Source organism: Carettochelys insculpta, chromosome 1, assembly GCF_033958435.1.
Source record: "Carettochelys insculpta isolate YL-2023 chromosome 1, ASM3395843v1, whole genome shotgun sequence".
NCBI classification, from domain to species: Eukaryota; Metazoa; Chordata; order Testudines; family Carettochelyidae; genus Carettochelys; species Carettochelys insculpta.
In genome coordinates, this window is record NC_134137.1 from 126,703,675 (window position 1) to 126,722,859 (window position 19,185).

Here is a 19,185-nt window from a genome sequence, read left to right on the forward strand (position 1 = left end):
CAGCAGGCCCTGCTAAAACTCTTTAGGAGGGAATTCAGGAGCCACCAAGAGTGTGGGGAGAAGTCAAGCACCAGGGCCAGGAGGCAAGTGGCAGAGAAAATGAGAGCGTGTTATGCCTGCAGAAGGCAGGGGCATAGAAGGGATTGTTGCTATTGGGATGTGGGCAGGGAGCCTCATCCGGAGCAGGGAAAAGGGCAAGTCCCAGAAAAGACTACACCTGGAGAGGGCCACAACAGAATGGACATGTTGGTCTGGTGGGTGCAAACAGCACCTACCGAGAAACTGCTTGGACCCAGGGATTGGTGTCAAAGATAGCCACAGGGAGGGGGCTGAACTGGAGAAGGACCAAGGGAGGCTCCAGGCCAATAAGAGGCAGGGAACTTACTTCAGTTGCCATCAGCAGGGCCATATTGCAGGCACATTGTAGGAAAAAAAGAGGTGCCTGAGGACCAAAGGGTCAAAATTAGGCCAGGTGGACACCACAGTGTCAGCAATGGACCTGCCTGATAGCCGTCCAAGGTGGTAGCAGGGAAGGGGACAGAGAGAACCCAACAAGATGCCTGAATGAATACCTTTGTGGCACAGGTTGCAGAAGGGACCTTGACCTGAAGAGTAGAGGGTACAGAGGATTCCAGCCTGCGTGCATGGCTGGAGGCAGTAGACCAGGCATGTTGCCAGGCACAGGCAGATAATCATGACATGGCCAGAGAATATGAGGCTGTTGTGGAACAACCCTCCACATAAGCAGATAGAAGAGATGAAGAAGGGGCAAGTGGGCCTGGAGGGGCATCTCTGGGATACAAAAGCAGCCCTTCTCCCACCTCCAGGGAAAGGGTATTGATCGGGCGCGGGGGGGGGGGGCGCTGGTCCAAAAGTTAAAATAGCCCCAGGAAAAGGCTGGGGCTGGGACCCGATCAGAAAAGGGCTAGAGACAGCCAATCAGAGCCTGGCTAGGCCATATAAGGAGGACTTCTGGCAAGGAGAAGGTAATTCTTGTTTTAGCCGTGGAATAAGGAAGATCTTACTGCTGGGTAACTAGAGAGAGTACCTGAGGTAGAGCAGTGCTGGGGAGCTCTGGCAAAGCAAACTCGCAAGCTGAAGCCTTGCTTTCAAGGCTTAGGAGGTACTAGGACTGCAGGGAGGCAGACAGAGCAGGAGAAGGTAGCAGGTCCATACCCCCTCGCCCTGGGTGATGTGGGGTGGGGACATGAGGGGGTTCATGCCCTCTCCCTGAAAAGAGGGAGGGGCTAGTGAGCAGCCAGTAGGGGGGTTGGGTACTGGTGACAGCAGTAGGCCTCTGTGCCTTGCTCACAAGGGCTGTGTCTACACGTGCCCCAAACTTCGAAATGGCCATGCAAATGGCCATTTCGAAGTTTACTAATGAAGCGCTGAAATGCATATTCAGCGCTTCATTAGCATGCGGGCGGCAGCCGCGCTTCGAAATTGACGCTCCTTGCCGCCGCGCGGCGCGTCCAGACGGGACTCCTTTTCGAAAGGATGCTGCCTACTTCGAAGTCCCCTTATTCCCATGAGCTCATGGGAATAAGGGGACTTCGAAGTAGGCGGGGTCCTTTCGAAAAGGAGTCCCGTCTGGACGCGCCGCGCGGCGGCAAGGAGCGTCAATTTCGAAGCGCGGCTGCCGCCCGCATGCTAATGAAGCGCTGAATATGCATTTCAGCGCTTCATTAGTAAACTTCGAAATGGCCATTTGCATGGCCATTTCGAAGTTTGGGGCACGTGTAGACACAGCCAAGCAGAGCACAGGTGTGGGGCTGCCTTGCTGTACTTCCCCTTCCCAATGCTGGTGAGTGTGGGGCACATGAACTTGCAGGGGGACTATGGAGGCTGCGCCAGCAGCAGGAGGATGAAAGCACTGCAAAGCGGCTCCAGCTCTCTACCCACGCTGCTTCCTGCTGGTGAGTGCCAGGGTGTTCCCACCCCTCCCATGGAGTGGTGCAGTTGTAACCACCTTGCTATGTCTTCCCTGGCACTGCTAGCGAGTGTAGAAGGTGGCAGTGAGGCCTCCTGCTGGGAGTGGTAAGTGGCCACTTCAGACTGTAGTTTGCACCTGAGATGTACAGGATTATTGAGGCAAGGTGGAGATAGGGGAATTGGGGTTCCCCGGGAGGAGAGGACCCCAGCGTGTGGGGGTACTGCTGCAGAGCAGAACTCTGAGGGAAGGGGCACTGGCCAGCTGAGAATGCTCTGAGGCCAAAGAGCTAATTCAGACTGGCTCACAGGAGGTGCCATGGCAGTGAGTCACAACCCTTTGCCTCCATCAGGGCAGTAGAGACACTAGTTCCTGATCTTAGGATGGAAATCTTCATCTTTCCACCCACACCTGGGCCTTTGCCATTAAGATTAGAGATCTGTGAGTTTAGATTGATTCTTCACAGAAGACAAATGCAACTCTATCTTCTACTGTGTACCCTAGCCTTCAGCGAGACCTCAGCTCTGTAACTGCCTTCTTCAAAACACATGAAGATGTTTGAAGCCTGTAGGCAGACATCAATTGTTCAGGTCTTGATTTTTATCAAACGGCTAGAGTAAATACTGTCTCTTCTTGCCAGTTTATTAAGTTGGGGTGGAAATATCCATGAGAGGCCATGGCTAGAAAAGTGATGGCACTAGGTGCTAGGACAGATTGTATCCTAACAGATAGCCAAGAGGTCCAGGGGATTTGTGAACACAGTTACAGCACAAGTCTAAGGTGGAGTCTAATTTTTTATTTCACTGTTGCAGATGATGAAGCATTGCATCCTTAGAGCAATTTTCATCTGAGGATCTCAAAGTGCTTTATAAACATGGTTTGAATGGAAAGGCAGCATAAAGCAATGCCTATCAGAGCTGTGAAATTCACAAATAAACAACAAAAATGTAAGCCAAAACTGTAGCACACTTCTGTAGTGCCCACCTGTTCAACCATCTCAGCCTGCTTTAAACACCAGGCAGTGTACCTGACAGGTCAGGGAGGGCAAGAAAAAGGACCAGACTTAGATATTTAGTTTGTGTGGTAGGAGTCCTCTCATCAGGGATGGATGTAAAAAATGGGTGTGTTAACTGAGGGAAGGGTGGCTTTGAGCCGTCTCGAGTTTTGGCACATAAGGACCATGCGTGCACTGTTACTCCTGCCCTTTCTTTTTTTCCAACACAACCCTTACACCAGGGTCGTTATGCTGACCAACAAAAAAATCCATATGCCCCATGACAAGGTTATTCGGCTGGGGCCCATCAGCACAGCCCCAGCCTGCGTGTTTGTCATGGATGCAAAAGTGGGACTGCCAGAAGTGAGAGGGCACAAGTGCTGTAACGGGCAGCCTGGCGCTGGACACTGCAGGAAGGCGCTGATGCCCGGGGGACGAATATCACCAAGCTCCTACAACGCGGATTTTTGGTAAAGCCCCTGCTCCTGGAGCCCCGGGATGGGGGTGACAATTCCAGCAAGGCTGCAGCTGCACGGGGAAGGGGAGTGCAGAGAACAGCTTGGGGAACCGGAACCCTAAAGGCTTCAAGCCCTGACGGCCGATCAACGACCCCGACCCCCACCCCCACCCTTTTCCCTGTGCTGGCGCCGCCTCCCGCTGGGGCCCCCGCCGAGCCCGCACTCTGCTGCCTGTTGGGCGGCTCCCGGCGTCAGTCAGCCCTCCTCCGGCCCGGCCCCGCCCCGCCCCGCCCCGCCCCATCCCGTGCGGCGCGTGCTCCTCCCCCAGCTGCGGCCGCCGCCGGGCCTGGCTGGAGCATGGGGGCCTCGGAGCTGCGGCCGGGCTCGCCCCGTCCTGCTGCTCCGCGCGGGGCCCGGCCCAGCCGCTTCGTGCGGTGCCTTTACCTGGTGGGCTTCCTGGTGAGTGCGGGCGGGGCGCAGGAGCCGCTGTCCCCGGGCGGGTCTCTGCGGGTGGCGGGGCGAGTTATCGGCGTGTGACATCTCATCGGTGCCCCGCTGGGAGTGACCCGCCAGCTTCCCCACCAGAGCTGCCTGATTCCGGCCCGGCCGGCTGCCCCCCTCCCCTGCGGCCCCGTACTGAGCCTGGGCTTGGCCTCATCTCATGCTTCAGCCTCCCCCGGCCCTTACAGTACAAAAACCGCTTGAGATTCCCAGAAGCCTGAGTCTGGGGAACGGACGGTCTCTCCCTTTCCCCAGTGTCCAGTGCCCCCATCCAGGGAGGCAGTTCGCTGCCATCGGCCCTCAGTTCCCCAAACTTAACACCGTGAGGTACCCTTAAGGAAATAATCTAGTCTCTTTCACTTTCAAGTTAGCGTGCTAATACTGCAGTGCAGGATTACTGTCAAACAAAATCTTGTGTTAAGTATACTGAAGACAATGTCAGTTACATCTGTTGACCTAACTCATAATATCTTACTTTCACAGGGCCTAAAACATATTTTAAGGGAAGGAGTGGGTCTGTGAATTTAGAAAGGGAGCTGCATTCAGGAACTCTTCAGGCTAATGCAGGCTCTGTCACCGATTTGCTGTGTGGCCTTGGATGAGTCTCTTAAATTCTCTGGATTTGATTATGCTTTGGCTGTAGAGCTTCCAGCCCTGTCCTCCCAAGTCTTCCGTTTCATGCAGCTATGCAGCAAGCCCCTGTTGAGTGGACTATTTTGGAGGTGGAGTGCACACACCAAATCCTGTGCAGGCCTTTGTAAAGTAGTATCACAGTGGTTTGATGCAAAGAGAGCCATGTGTACCACAACCAGAATGCCACACTCGAAGTAGCGCTGCATTTCGAGTGCGGTCTTTAGCCTCAGATTTGCTATTTTGGGACACATTTGTATCACAAAATGGCAACTACAGTAAACCCTTGGTTTAACGGACCCCTATTTAATGGGCTTAGGCAATAACAGACGCTGTCTGCCAGCCTTCCCTCCGCCCCCAGATAAATCCTGGAGCAGCTGGTGCCGCTGGAGCTGCTGCTGGGGCCAGAGGGGCCCCTGCTGGAGCCACTGTGCGCTCCTCCCACCAGAGGTGGGAGGTGTGCACAGGCAGGGGGCATGTGCTAACATGCTGCATGTGAGACTGGGATGCTGTGCATATCCATCTCACCCACTTGTTCCTAACCATGTTGTACAGCAGCGGTGATGGCAGTATGAGGGGCCCGGGGGCTTGTTCCAAGCAGTCCCCCTCTATTTCCCCCAGCCCCGTACATGACTACACTAATCCCAGGTGAGCGGTGAACTTTGCTGTCCCTCCTTGCAAGCCACCTGCTGGCCTGGTGGGGGAGAGTGCTCAGCCTCCTCCCAGCCTCCAGTCCTGCAGATTTGGACCTTAATGGACTTTTGACATTAACGGACACCCCGCCACCCCGTAAGTCCGTTAAATCGAGGGTTTACTGTTGAGTACAGCCATAGCCTACGGTGCTACAGGACTGCTGTGCTATTTCTGAAGCTACAGACTAGTACAACTATGGCTCTGACTATCTGCCATAGAAGGTATTTTGCACATTGCTAAGGGGAACTGCTGTGTATAGGAGCTGAAAGATGTCACTGAGCTATTACATATTGTCTATTACATAAGCTTCCAGTGGCCAAAAAGAGTTTAGAATAACATACGCTTTTCTCTTTATAATTACTGTTCTTCAGTGACATGCAAGTGGTAGCAATAATTGCAGGGCTTAAAGATTGTATGGCTTAAGGGATACTGGGGAGCAGCTATGAGCAGGGGCCTGCAACCAAAATAATGAGAAGAGCCGTTGTTTCATGTTCAGTTGCAAAATCTATACTTCAGGAGCCGCAGTGCGCATGAATACAAGGCAGTTCTTAATAAACAACGTCAAACTGTGCTTTTTGTCACCCTTATGTAAGAACAACGCACAGTGTGAGTTAGAAAGGTGTTATCCCCGATCTCCAGGCTTTACCCAATTCAGCTGCAAACCCACCCACCCACCCGCCCACCCCCGGGATTAACCCCTCCAGCCCCAAACCCACCCCACATCCCTGGATTGACCTGCCTCAGTTGACCAGCTCCACACACGGCTCTGCTGCTGCTGCTGCTCCCCCCCGCCGGTGCCGCCTCAGCACAACCGTGCAGCTCTGACGGGGCAGGCTTGGGCCGCCCCTCTGCCCACCTCTCCTGCAGGCTGGCTTCCCCCATGTGGAGCGTGCGGGCAGATCCCTGCCCTGCCAGCTTTCCTTCTGCCGCAACTTCTCAGCAGCCTCCAGAGCTGCAAGAGGAGTTAGCGGCAACAGGATGGCAGCACTTGGAGCTGCAAGTGACTCCTTAAAGGTTCTCATGTGGCTCCGGAGGTTGCTGACTCCTGGATATGTCTATTATTGTCATGCTAATAAATATTTAATAGTTTTGATTTTGTGTGTGAGTATATATAAAATATATAAATTGGCCATCATGACTGCTTAGTGAGGTAGTAGACTCATATGACTCGGTGGCATTTATAACGACATCTCTATATTAGTGTTGAATGGACTGTGAACTGCTAGTTCACTCCAGCTGCAGTTGTCCCTGATAAAAGACGATGCTACTTCAGTAGTCCTTCAGCAGTTTCACTCTGATGTAGATGCATCATGCAATCAGCATTGTACCATAAAAGAATTAGCAGGTCAGTGTAGTAAGTTAACAAAAGACAAAAATCTGAAAGGATATTCCAGGAGATCCTTCTATAGTGTAAGAGTGAGGAACTGCACCCCGCTGTGTACTGTCTTGCCTTTCTCTTATGCTATTGAGGAAATCTTTATTTCCCTTATGCAGTGCCCTACTGCTGTACTGTCTTGTATAACATTTTGTTACTTATCAGTTATTTTACAATGGCAATCTACTTACAGAAATAGGCTGATCTTGACTTTTTAGATACAGGTTGAACCTTTGTCGTCTGGCACCCTCAGGACCTGAGCAGTGCTAGATGAGAGAATTTGCCAGACCACAGGAAGTCAGTATTGTCTAGCATAGGGGTCAGCAACCAAAATATCAAGAAGAGTCATTTTTTCAACGTTGGTAAAAATTTAGTAATTCAAGAGCAGCAATACATTTGAATACTTAATGGTCCTTAATAAGTAATGTGAAACCATATTTTTTGTAACCCCTATTTTAAAAACAGCACGCACGCAATGCGATATATGTTTACTGCAGGATATTCACAAACTTTTTACATATTCTATTTCCTCACACTGTACACGTGTATACCACTGTCTTCCTGACTTTCACTCCCAAATCCACTTTAAATATGTCAGTTTTACTTCACATTAATTACAGTTTTCTTTCTTAAAATGCAGGAATGTTGCAAGCTTCGTTTTTTCTTTTTCAGAATCAAAACTTCATTAGCAATACGATCAAAACACAATACAGTGTGATATCCCACAATGAACTGCACATACGAAAGTGAGAGTTGTGCAACATTTCAAGATCACATATCATCTGCTTTTTAGATATGAGTTGTTTGTTGTTGGTTTTTAGACATTCACTATTTATCAAAAATAATCAGGTTTTTTTTTTTTTTTTTTAAGCTTTGAAATTATAGTGTCAGGCGTCACAAAGATGTCCTTAAAGAGCCAAGTGTGGCCAAAGGTTGCAGGCCACTGGTCTAGCACGTTACCAACACTTTCACCACTTACTGGGCTCTTAGAAGACATAAAGGGGTAAATTATAGCTAAGTGACATCACAGAACACTGAGGGCCAGGACTGGTGGCTGGAAAAAAGCCTTATAGGACCATGGGAAACTTGGTCACACCCATGATGAGCTGTTATCCGGCTAACTAAAATCATGTTGGATAACAGATGTTGCTGGACAGGAGAGTTCTGTATTAGAGAGGTTCAACCTGTGTGTCCTGAAAGCCTCTTTTCCCATTGTAAATGCTGTTCTTCCACTGATCGACTACATTTTACATGCATTTTCCAAAGTGCTTTAAATGTGTTTGTTTCCATTACTTAATTATTTGTACAGAGGAGTTTTTTCTTATTAGCATGATATACCAGATTATTTATGTTGTTGAATTAAAAATGCTATTAGTGCAAACCTATCTTTTTCAAAATATTCAGAATAATTATTCAACTTTAAATATATCCTATGACAATAAAAGCATTACATATTGTAACTAGGCGTTCTTAAAGTGTATAGCCCTTTCTTTTTCATGCATTTAGAAACATTTAATAGAATTCTTTGTTTTAGATAAGTAGTGCCTTTCATAGCTTTAAGTTTAAAAAATGATAATTTGTGAACATACCAGTAACAATTATACAACCAAACGTGTTCTCTGTCATGCGGAACTTTTTATTTCTTGTAGGTCAGGTCTACACTGCAAACTTGGCTGTAGAACTGGGTTGGTCAGATGTGATTTGTAAGCAGTTTTGCTGGCATAACTGCATAGCTTATGTTTTCTAGAACCACTAGTGTAGATGCAGTTATGCCAGCAAAACTGCTTTTACTATTACAGCTTGTTTCATTCAGGGCAGCTGCATAAACTATACCAGGGATCTGCAGCCACAATAGCAAAAAGAGAGATTTTTTTCAAATTCAGTTACAAAATCACTACTGCAAGAGCCACAATGCACATGAATACAAGACAGTCCTTAGTAAGTAATGTCAAACCATACTTTTTGCAAACCCTGTTTTCAGAAGCGTGCACAGACAGTGCTTTGTTCCAGTGAGAAAGTTTGTTACTTTCACTCCTGGACTAGAGAGCCAACGAGGAGAAGGAAAACACTGTTCCTGGGGATCGGCTCTTAAGTAGGGCAGAGCAATGCTTGCATCAACCCTCCACCACCATCCCCTTCTCAGGCTCTACTTCCCTTGGCCCACAAACCTGCCTACAATCTCCAGACTTTACCCACTTCAGCCCCCAAATCTGCCCCTCTATCCCCAAGCTTTACATCTCCCCATCCCCAGTCTTACCCCCCTCAGCCCCAAACATGCTCTCCCATCCCTCGGATTAATCCCTTTCAGCCCCCAACCCCACCCCCAGATTTAACCCGCCTCAGCTGACAAGCCCCTACAGCTGTGCACACTGCCAGTGCTCCCCACAGCCACTGTTTCTTCAATGGGGCTGCTCCATCAGGAGCAGACTCGGTTGCCCTGCCCCCAGCTCTCCCGTGGGCTCAGCACTTCGCCCACCTGCAGCGCATGCAGCTCCTTGCCCTGCCGCCTCTGAAACAGGGGAACTAAATTTAATTGGTTTAATGGGTAGACCCCTCCCATCACCCTGCAAGACATTAAACCAATTAAATTTATTTCCATTAGTTCAGCAGCAGCAGGGCAGGAAGCCGCAAGAGGAGTCAGTGGCAACAGTGTCCAGAGCCACAACTGACTCCTTAAAGAGCCGCAAGTTGCCAACCCTTGAACTATATTCCAACAGTCAGGGATGTTCATGTTAGAAGCACTTGAATGGCATAGTATGCTGGTAGGGCTGGAGCCTTCCAAGTTGTAGACCTGATCATTTAAAATATAAATATAATACCTTTTGTATAAAGTACAAAATAATTTACTCCTGAATCTTGACTTTCTGTATCATTGTAAATCTGCTCAGTCACTGAAACTCGTTCTCCCTATTCTTTCAGGACTTCTTTGGTGTGAGTATGGTGGTGCCTCTCTTAAGTCTTCATATCAAGTCTCTAGGAGCAAGCCCAACAGTTGCAGGAGTAGTAGGTGAGTACGGACTGGGTACTGATTGTCATGTGAATGAAATATTGGATCTGACATAAAAGTCAGATATGTAGCATAACTAACCTTCATTAGCCATATAATCCCAGCTGATTCTTCTTATAATTCCCATAGTAAGTCATTGTATTCCTTCATAGTTGTCTTCAGAAGCTACTGTATGCTGGGTTCCACCCGATGACTCTTCTGGGGCCGTAGCTTCCTCTCCTCCACTGAAGTGATTCTGAGGCATTTGCTTTCCACACAAATAGGGTCTCATGCACAGTTTAAAAACAATAATGAGGATGTAAATATATCTTCTTTATATCCATACTAGAAGATTTACTAATAGCCTGCCTTTTCAGTTAGCATGGAATTGAGCTCCTTCTGAAACTTATCCCAGTTCTGAGTTTGGATGACAGAAATGTAACTCTAATCTGTGGTACTTTATCACCTCAATGTTCTGCATTGACTTAATAACACAAAAAGGCGGGGATCTGGGGTGTTCTTCCAGCTGACAAATATTGTCCTGTTGGCTCCATCCTGGAATTGTTTCCTTTCTGTTCTTTCTCTCCTACTACCCTTCGTTTTAAAGGATAGGATTTTGCAGTTTCTTCCTAGGCTGCTGCTACAATGCCCTACCGTGATGTTTGGTATAGTATGCCAACTGCCCCAGTTTCAGTTATTTCTCCTGGCAAACCAACATACTTCTACATCCACACTTCTGAATTATAGGCTATGTCTACACTAGCCCCAAACTTCGAAATGGCCATGTAAATGGCCATTTCGAAGTTTACTAATAAAGCGCTGAAATACATATTCAGCGCCTCATTAGCACGTGGGCAGCCGCAACACTTCGAAATTGACGCGGCTCATCCCGACGGGGCTCCTTTTCGAAAGGACCCCGCCTACTTCGAAGTCCCCTTATTCCCATCTGCTCACAGGAATAAGGGGACTTCAAAGTAAGCGGGGTCCTTTCGAAAAGGAGCCCCGTCTGAATGAGCCGCGTGGCGGTGCGCCGCGTCAATTTCCAAGTGTCGCGACCGCCCACATGCTAATGAGGCGCTGAATATGTATTTCAGCGCTTCATTAGTAAACTTTGAAATGGCCATTTGCATGGCCATTTCGAAGTTTGGGGCTCGTGTAGACACGGCCATAGTGTAGCAATTTTGAGACACACAGAAAAGGAGGAACATTCATTCATCTAAATGATGAAACTCTTGTTGCTATAGTTCATGCTGGACTCCTACTTCCCCTTTATACCTCTCCTCAGTCTAATGAATTTTTCTGTTAATTTCCCCATTTTGCATAACCACTTTTAAGTCAGTTTCACAAATCTGTTCAACTATGTCTATACAAGAAGCATCTGTCAACAGAAGTGACTTTTGAAAGGGATTTCCCAGCAAAACTTCTGTCAACAGATTGCATCTACACATAAAAGGAAACTGAAAGAGCAATCTGCTCTGTTGACACAGAGCAGCCAGACTGCCTGGCCCTCTCTCGGTAGAATGGCTGATCGGAAGCTCTGCAAACAGGGCTGCCTGGTGAATTGGAAGTCCTTTATTTCAACACAAGGGCCCTGGAGCGTCTACACAGCTGTTTTGTTTACAGGAAACTGTCAAGAAAGGCATTATTCCTGAACATGGAGAGGTATAATGCTGCTGATGGGTGTGCTGAGTTTTGTCAACAAACTGTCAATATGCCACCAGTTTTTGCAACAAAAGCCCAGTTTTGCTGAAAAAGCCCTCTCATGCAAACATAGCCTTCATGTTTAATTCTGAATGTCTCTTTTCATTTTAGGATCTTTTTATGGTTTGCTGCAGCTCTTTTCCAGCACATTTGTGGTAAGTTTTGAATACCATATTGTAAAATGTATTGGTGTTTCTATTAATGTGGTGAGAAAATGGTAACATTAATGGTAGCATTTTGGGGAATGTGAAACTATACTTGCTAGTATTCACGTAAGAATAACTTCACTAACTTCAAGGGCTTATCTATGTTGAACTTTTTGTTGCAATTGTAGGATCTAATCCTTCAGGTGACTGCTACCCCAGATGGTATTTTTAGCTGAGAAGCAAATGTCTACCTTCAAAAGTAGTGATTTAGTAAGTCAAATGTCAGTCATGCATGGTTCCATTTAACGTTGTTGCTATTAGACCGGTTTTCTTCAATGCAGTAGTTTGCATACAAGAAATAATGTCATGGACTAGACCTCCAAAGCTGTTTCCCGTTCTCTGGTTAATATGAAGTCTGTTGCAATTTGCCAATTGACTTTAAGTCAAGCATCACCTCTCAAACTTTTTTCCCCCTGCATAGGTTATTCTACTCCCACCCTTTTCTCAGAGCAGCTAGGCACAAACACACAGCCCAAAAGCCCTAGTTCAGAAGTGCATTCTGTACCCACCAACACTTCCAATCTGTGCTTCTAGGTTTCATCCACTGGTCTGGCACAAAGTCATCTTTTCCTCTGCTGTTGCACCTTCCCTGGACTTGTGTATGGCTCCTACCCTCTCCTGCTTAAAGATTCAGTTCTACCATGCTGCACGTTGTGAATCAAGTTGGCTTGTTGTACATAGACTATCTGTTAGTTTTCCCCTTCACATAACCTCTTTCTGTTTGCTTGCCCTGAGACTGATAGCTCCCTCAAGCAAGGACTGCCCATTCTAAATGTTTGCCCAGCATCTAGCACATAGTAGCTGCTATCATAAATTAATAGTAAATGTTCAGTGTTGGTGTAGTGGCGTTTTCATTAGAAACTTGCCAGTAATATTTCACTACATTTTGTCGTAGGTTTGTATAAAACTAAAATGAGAGATTAAATTAAATGAAGCTTGGGTTTCAAACCTCATTTAGTAAAATTAATTCCTGGTGCAAACTGTTGCTTCTCCCACTGACCTCAGGATTGAATTCAGTCCATGTTCAGCCTCTGACATCTAGACATAGGGCTATTATGAATGGTGTCCAATCTGTTCACAAATATTTCCACTGATGGTCCCTCAGGGACCTATCCTTTGAGAAGAGGGGGTAATCTGTTTAATTCAGACATGCATATTGTTCATAATGGGTAGTTTAGTATTATAAAAACACTCATTTATTGCTTTACCAGGGCTGCTGGAGTGATGTCATAGGAAGACAATATTCCCTGCTTGTCTGTATCCTCTTCAGTGCACTGGGTTATCTTCTCCTTGGCATGTCCACCAATATGTGTGTGTTTGCCATTGCTAGGGTCACTGTAGGTGAGTAAATGATTTTGTTCTTGGGTTTATATTTAGTCTAATGTTGTTTAGAGAAGTATTGCTGGGAAAATCATGGTATTTGGACAGGGGAGCAAGCTGGGCAGCAGCTTTGTACTGTTTTACCACATTTTATCATCACAGGTGCAGTGGTTCTTTGGTATCCACTAAATCCCTCTTACGCAATGATCTCTAAGCTGATCTTTTTATTTAATTTTTAACTGCTTTTTTTTAAAAACAATGAGAAGAATGTGACAAGTGATTTTTTTCAGTTATTGATTTTTTTGAGGGTGAGAAGATGTATAAGACTTCAGCTACGTTAAAGTAGAAACTACTCCCCCCCTCCACTCCCAGAAGGTGGGTGCTTAGTACTTCTTGAAATTCAGGCCACTTTAGTGTTTCTCAAGTTGACTTCCCAAAATCACTAGTAAATTCTAAAAATGTTAGTCAGTGTGTACCACATAATGTGATATAGCATCTTAGTACATTGTCATCATACCAAACCTATGACTCCAAATAGGATATCATCAAAAAGCTTGACTCACTTTTTAATTGAATATATATGTTGTATATAAGCATATTTGTTTGTGCCACTAAAGCTAAATTTCTGTCAGCGTATCTCTATTATAAAACTCTGATCATAGGCGTTGAGAATACTGGTTATTTAGCCTCATTCCAAAAAAAAAATGGCTTCCTCAAATTATTTGTTTTGTGTTTATGGTAAAGGAACTTCAGTGATTTGTTTGATAAAGCTTTATAATTTTAGCTACCTCTGTAATGGTCATGTAGTGCCAGTGGTTGTGGACTGACATGTAATATCATCCTTTTCTAAGGAAGGGGCAGAGAAAGATATTTCACTGAACATATGTAGCATTTCTAGAATGCTCCAAAAGTCGCACATCATTACTTCTCTCAATACACCAACACCTGCTGTTCATCTAACAATCTGGTAATATACTGTGCCAAATGCAAGCGTCTGTAGTTAACAGTATCATTTTTCCCCAAGACTGACCACAAGATGCTATGTCTCTGGCAGCTGCCTCACATCTAATGGGATCCACCATTCAGATCTGCTGCTTCTGTTTTATTGGAGCTGGTCCACGCACTCAGTTCAGATCTGTTTAATATAATTCCTAGCTCTCAACAAGATGAGGTATTGGTTGCTGCCAAACTTGTCACATGCCCACCTTACCCTAGCATAATACAGCCTCTGTAGTTCTGGTGTCACATGATTTGTAACTTATGGAATTTTCAAATAATAATTACACACAACCTAATAAATAAGATCAGATGGTAAATAAATATGATAAGACAAATGTTTTTTGTGATAACTTGCAGGTATATTCAAACACACCCTGTCCATTTCAAAAGCTCTACTTTCTGATTTGGTTTCTGAGAAAGAGCGACCACTTGTGATAGGACACTTCAGTGCAGCCTCCAGTGTTGGTTTCATTCTGGGTCCCATGGTTGGGGGCTACCTTACAGAGCTGGAGAATGGCTTTTTCCTGACATCTTTCATCTGTTCCTCCATCTTCATTCTAAATGCTGGTAAGTTGTAGCATTTGAAATGCTTTGTGTTCATGTTTGGACAGTGATTTAACTATAATCTGCTTCTGAGCATTCAAATTTATCTTTGAACTTCTCAAAAATTTTAAATATAACAAGCAGTCCTGTGGCACCTTTGAGACTAACAAATTTGTTAGATCATGAGCTTTCATGTGTAAAGCCCACTTTGTCAGATGGAAATGGAGTGGGAAAAATAGAATCCAGGGTTTATATAGCAGGGAGCGGGGACTGGGGAGTAAGGACGTACGTGTCATTACTAGGATAGTACGTTGGGAATAGGAAAGGTGGGAAGATTGCCCTTGTGATGCATAAGCAAGTTAAGATCTCTATTCAGGCCAAGGATAGACTAAAGATCTTAACCTCCCCACCTTTGCTATTCGCTGGAATGAAACACACCCGACTTAATTTGCTTCACTAACTGGTCCTACTAGCAACGGGTACTCCTGCTATATAAATCCTGTTTTTCCACTCTATTTGATGAAGTGGGTTTTATCCACAAAAGCTTATGACATTAAAAATTTGTTAGTCTTTAAGGTGCCACAGGGACTGCTTATTTGTGAAGTTACAGATTAACATTTCTACCCGCCCAAGACTTTTTGAATATAGTTCATTTAAGACAGTTCTCTCCCTTGTTATGTATTTTTTTTAACATCCAAATACAAGAGGGAGCATTGTTTTTGTGTCTAGAGACAGAAAATGGTACTCAAAAGGGTTCATTTCTCAGATCTGCTCTGTATGGCTAGGTCTACACTAGCCAAAAACTTTGAAATTGTCATGCAAATAGCCATTTTAAAGTTTTCTAATGAAGTGCTGAAATACATATTCAGCGCCTCATTAGCATGCGGGCAGCCGCGGCACTTCGAAATTGACGTGGCTTGCCGCCGCGCGGCTCGTCCAGATGGGGCTCCTTTTCGAAAGGATCCCGGCTACTTCGAAGCCCCCTTATTCCTATCTGCTCTTAGGAGTAAGGGGACTTCGAAGTAGCCAGGGTCCTTTCGAAAAGGAGCCCCATCTGGATGAGCCGTGTCAATTTTGAAGTGCCACGGCCACCCACATGCTAATGAGGCACTGAATGTGTATTTCAGTGCTTCATTAGTAAACTTTGAAATGGCCATTTGCATGGCCATTTTGAAGTTTTTGGCTAGTATAGACATGGCCTATATGTGGCATGAAGCACATCATTTGACTTTTCTCTTGCTTGTTATAGAACTGCATTTTAAGTAAACTACACTGGTTGTATTATGATTTAGTTTTTGTAAACTGTTTTGTGATTATTTGAAGATAAACCGTTGCCAACAAAGTCCAAAATACTTTCATTCGTGTCATTGATTTCTGGGCAGGAGTTGAGAAATCATTAAAATAACTTGTGGGGTAAAAAAGTGTAACTCTGCAATTAACTGATCACATTGCATTACCTACACAGGTGTTGTCTGGATGCTACCATGGACTGAAGAATACACAGATAATAACGAAAATGAGCGGCCCACCGGTAACAGCCAAGTGACAGCAAAGGCAAATGATGACCTTCAGGCCACATCACTAGCCAGGGCAGCAATGAATTATGATACTCCCCTCTCATCCCTGTGGATTCAAGTTGTGTCCGTGCTGATGAGGATTAAAATCATTGCATGTTCTGATCTGTGGGATATATTTTTAGTACGGTTACTAATGTCTGTAGCTGTCATGCTGTATTATAGCAATTTTGTTCTGGCACTTGAAGAGAGATTTGGGGTGAAACCTAAACTCACAGGGTACCTCATAAGCTATGGTAGCACCCTTGGAGCACTTGCTGGTTTTCTGGTTGGACCAATAACAAGACTTTATCAACATAACACTCATGCACTTTTATTACATTCCACTGTTCTCACCTGTGTGTTAATAATGCTGTATTCCACAGCCCTCAGCATATGGGCAGTCGTTTTATCATCAACATTTTTGGCGTTTTCAACTACTGTAGGGCGTACTTGCATCACTGACCTTGAGTTGAGCCTGGGTGGGAAGCAGGCTAGTGGCACGCTAATAGGAGTTGGTCAATCTGTGACGTCTGTGGGACGTATAATTGCCCCTCTTCTCTCAGGAATTGCACAGGAGTTCAGTCCCTGTGGCCCTCCAAGTTTTGGGGCAGGGTTGGCGCTGGTGGCTATTCTGATAATGCTCATGAACACACCGCGATATTGCAATGGTAGAAATCCTAAATTAAAAAGTGACTAACCCCTAATTTTGGACAGGCTGGTGTGCTGTCAATGAAATGCAAAGTAATTCTAATAGGTGAGGTTATGTTGTACTGAAGAGCAGTGAACATGACAGAAGCCTGAATAGTAACAAAAGGCTACTTTATAAAGAACAGCAGCCTAACTGAGCCCTCTGATTCATGCAGACTTGTCTGCTGCAGGATCCTACATCAAGAGATGAATGCTCAAGGCTGTAGTCCAGAGAGAAATTCTTCTTCAAAGGTGTAGGTACCATGTAAAACCTTGTGTAAAATAATATGTATTTTCTTGTGTTAATAAGGTGGAAATCACTGCAAAAGAAAATTGTCACTCTGACTATAAAGAAATGGCTGCTGAATAATCCAGTTTGCAGTCCCACATCAAAGCATGACAGGTTGATAGGCTCTTTGAGAGAGATGGGTGATTTTTTTTTTTTTTTAAATTTAAACAAGTAAAATTTGGTATGTGCACATTACCAGTATGAGAAATTAAGGCTGACCAGTGACAGTGGCATGTTGATAAATCAGAGGTAACTATATAACTTGTAGAATATACTTTGACTAGAAGCTTTCCCAAATAGGATAATAACCTACCCTCAACTGGTTGGTTCATTCTCCTCTCACTCTTCTATCTTAACATGTCTAGTAAACAGAGCTGTGTATACACTAGTGCTTGTGTTTCTTTTATATACCATATACTGCATATTTTAAGAGAAAATACCATCCTGCAGAATTAGGATGAGCGAAGATGGGACAGTGTAAACTATAGTGAAATTTGCTCTAGTGTTAGCTCCACTATTGAACATCTCAAGCATATCTTTCTGGCAACCTTCTGTGTTCATTAGGTATTTTAAAGTACCTCCAGAACTTCCTGTGCAATTTTTCTCTACATTTGTTTTAAGAATAACCACTCCTTTCTGGTTCTTTAAATGTTTTTTTAATGTCATCAATCTTTTGTTTCTTGTAGGTTTAATCCATTATTTTTCATCTGTGGAGACTTAATATAAATGCCAGTATAGGAAATATGGGAAAATGTGTGTGTTTAGTATCTTAGTCTTCATTTGTCTGCATCCATTTTAGAGGGCTAAAGCTAATGGAGTCTATTCAGGTGAAGATTGCAGTTAAAGACTGAAATGCCCTGAGAGGTTTAGGGGGGTGGTTTCCATAGCACTGGTCCATACTTTGACAGATTTATGTTACTGTTATGAGTTCATTTTTATGATCATTGCATTTGATCCTCTTTAAAAATGTGTTTCTGTAATGCCATTTATCTGAAAGTTTCACAGCATTTCCTCTTTAATTAGTTGATGTTGCATTCAAAGTCTCTCTGTAGATTTTTTTTATTGAAATTTAATATGTATTAAGTGCACAGATCTTCAAATGTTACTTCATAGTAATCCAGATGGTGCTTTGTAATTTTGTTTTTAAATCAACTTTTGCTGTTTTTTCAGTCAGGTGTCTTCACTTAGAGTACCTGTTCCTATTTGCAGTTGCTGGCAAATTCCTTGATCTCAATGGTACCATAGTGGGAACTCTTACAAATATTTTAATTACTTGAAATGTTATGTGCATGCACTCTGTGTCTGTCTGTCTGTCTGTCTGTTTCCACTTGTTTTTAGGAGTTTCCTTTGAGTTCTGTGTGAGAGGTACACTTCGTTCAGAAAGTACAATCTTATTTTCAATGTACTGTCGACTGCATTTTTATGAATTGGGGTAAAGTTTTCTAAGTGACTTGATTACTTAGAAGCCCAAGTTCTATTGGTTTTCACTTGAGACTTAGGCACCTAAGACATTTTAAAATTTCATATCTGGTGACCATTTAGGTAACAGCCTCAAAACATCGCGCTCAGTAAATATCTTGCCCTTTTTCATCTAATGAGGGTGAAAAAACCCATAATTCCCCAGAACAGGTAACTTTAATTTGCTGCTGTCACCTGGAATGAAGTGGAAATAAAACATAGTGTACTTCTACTTGGTGTAAAGGATTTAACTACTTTGGTAGTCTTTGGCAATAGGACTCAACACTTCACTTTTTATGTTTATGCACAAGTTGAAACACTTTGTACTATCCATGACCATTTTTGTTTTTGCTTTAATATGTGACTTTTGGCTTGGAAAACTGTATTTGTCTTGTTGTCTAAATGTGTACTATGGAAAACTAATATTTGGTGTGAGAAGCCTTTTGAAGATGTAGTCTCAGGGATATACTCTAGCAGATGCTCTTGGACAAAGTGGCTTTTACTTATAGAACAACAAGAAGTCTTGTGGCACCTTATAGTGAACGCTGGTTTTGAAGTACATCAGAAAGAATTACTCTCTGTGGTGTTAGTTACAAAAATTGCACTATGATTGATTTCTAAAGATAATAAAGTGAAATGACATTCCATTTTTATTCCTGTTTCAGTAATTGTTTTCTGTTAACTGTATACAGTAAACCCTCAGTTTAACAGATTAATGGGGGGAAGGGGTGTCCGTTAATGCCGAAAATCCATTATAGCCGAATGATTATACCGTCTGATGCTGCACTGACCTTCCCAGCCCATCACTCACTACTGTCCTCTGCCCCACTTCTCTTCCCCCCCGCCTTCTTCCCCGTTC

At 44.4% G+C, this 19,185-nt stretch overlaps 1 protein-coding gene across 2 annotated transcripts; it reads left to right on the top strand.

Moving 5' to 3' along the window:
* The first annotated feature begins 3,727 nt into the window (after positions 1 to 3,727).
* On the top strand, positions 3,728 to 18,979 carry MFSD9 (major facilitator superfamily domain containing 9). Of its 2 annotated transcripts, none has more exons than XM_074983259.1 (6): positions 3,728 to 3,841; positions 9,501 to 9,588; positions 11,380 to 11,423; positions 12,686 to 12,815; positions 14,151 to 14,360; positions 15,802 to 18,979. In XM_074983259.1, exons 1-6 carry the CDS (start codon positions 3,740 to 3,742, stop codon positions 16,587 to 16,589), a joined length of 1,362 nt encoding a protein of 453 aa, XP_074839360.1. In that variant the 5' UTR covers positions 3,728 to 3,739; the 3' UTR covers positions 16,590 to 18,979. The 2 variants fall into 2 exon arrangements, with proteins under 2 accessions (XP_074839360.1, XP_074839361.1); XM_074983260.1 differs by lacking the exon at positions 3,728 to 3,841 and adding an exon at positions 11,603 to 11,684 and having other exon boundaries at positions 9,500 to 9,588.
* The last annotated feature ends 206 nt before the right edge of the window (positions 18,980 to 19,185 follow it).

Excerpts from the sequence above, each read along its gene's own strand:
- MFSD9 (XM_074983259.1), top strand. The coding sequence starts at position 3,740 with ATGGGGGCCTCGGAGCTGCGGCCGGGCTCGCCCCGTCCTGCTGCTCCG. Across the intron at positions 11,424-12,685 it reads TCTTTTCCAGCACATTTGTG|GGCTGCTGGAGTGATGTCAT; the intron begins GTAAGTTTTGAA and ends TTGCTTTACCAG. Across the intron at positions 14,361-15,801 it reads CATCTTCATTCTAAATGCTG|GTGTTGTCTGGATGCTACCA; the intron begins GTAAGTTGTAGC and ends TTACCTACACAG.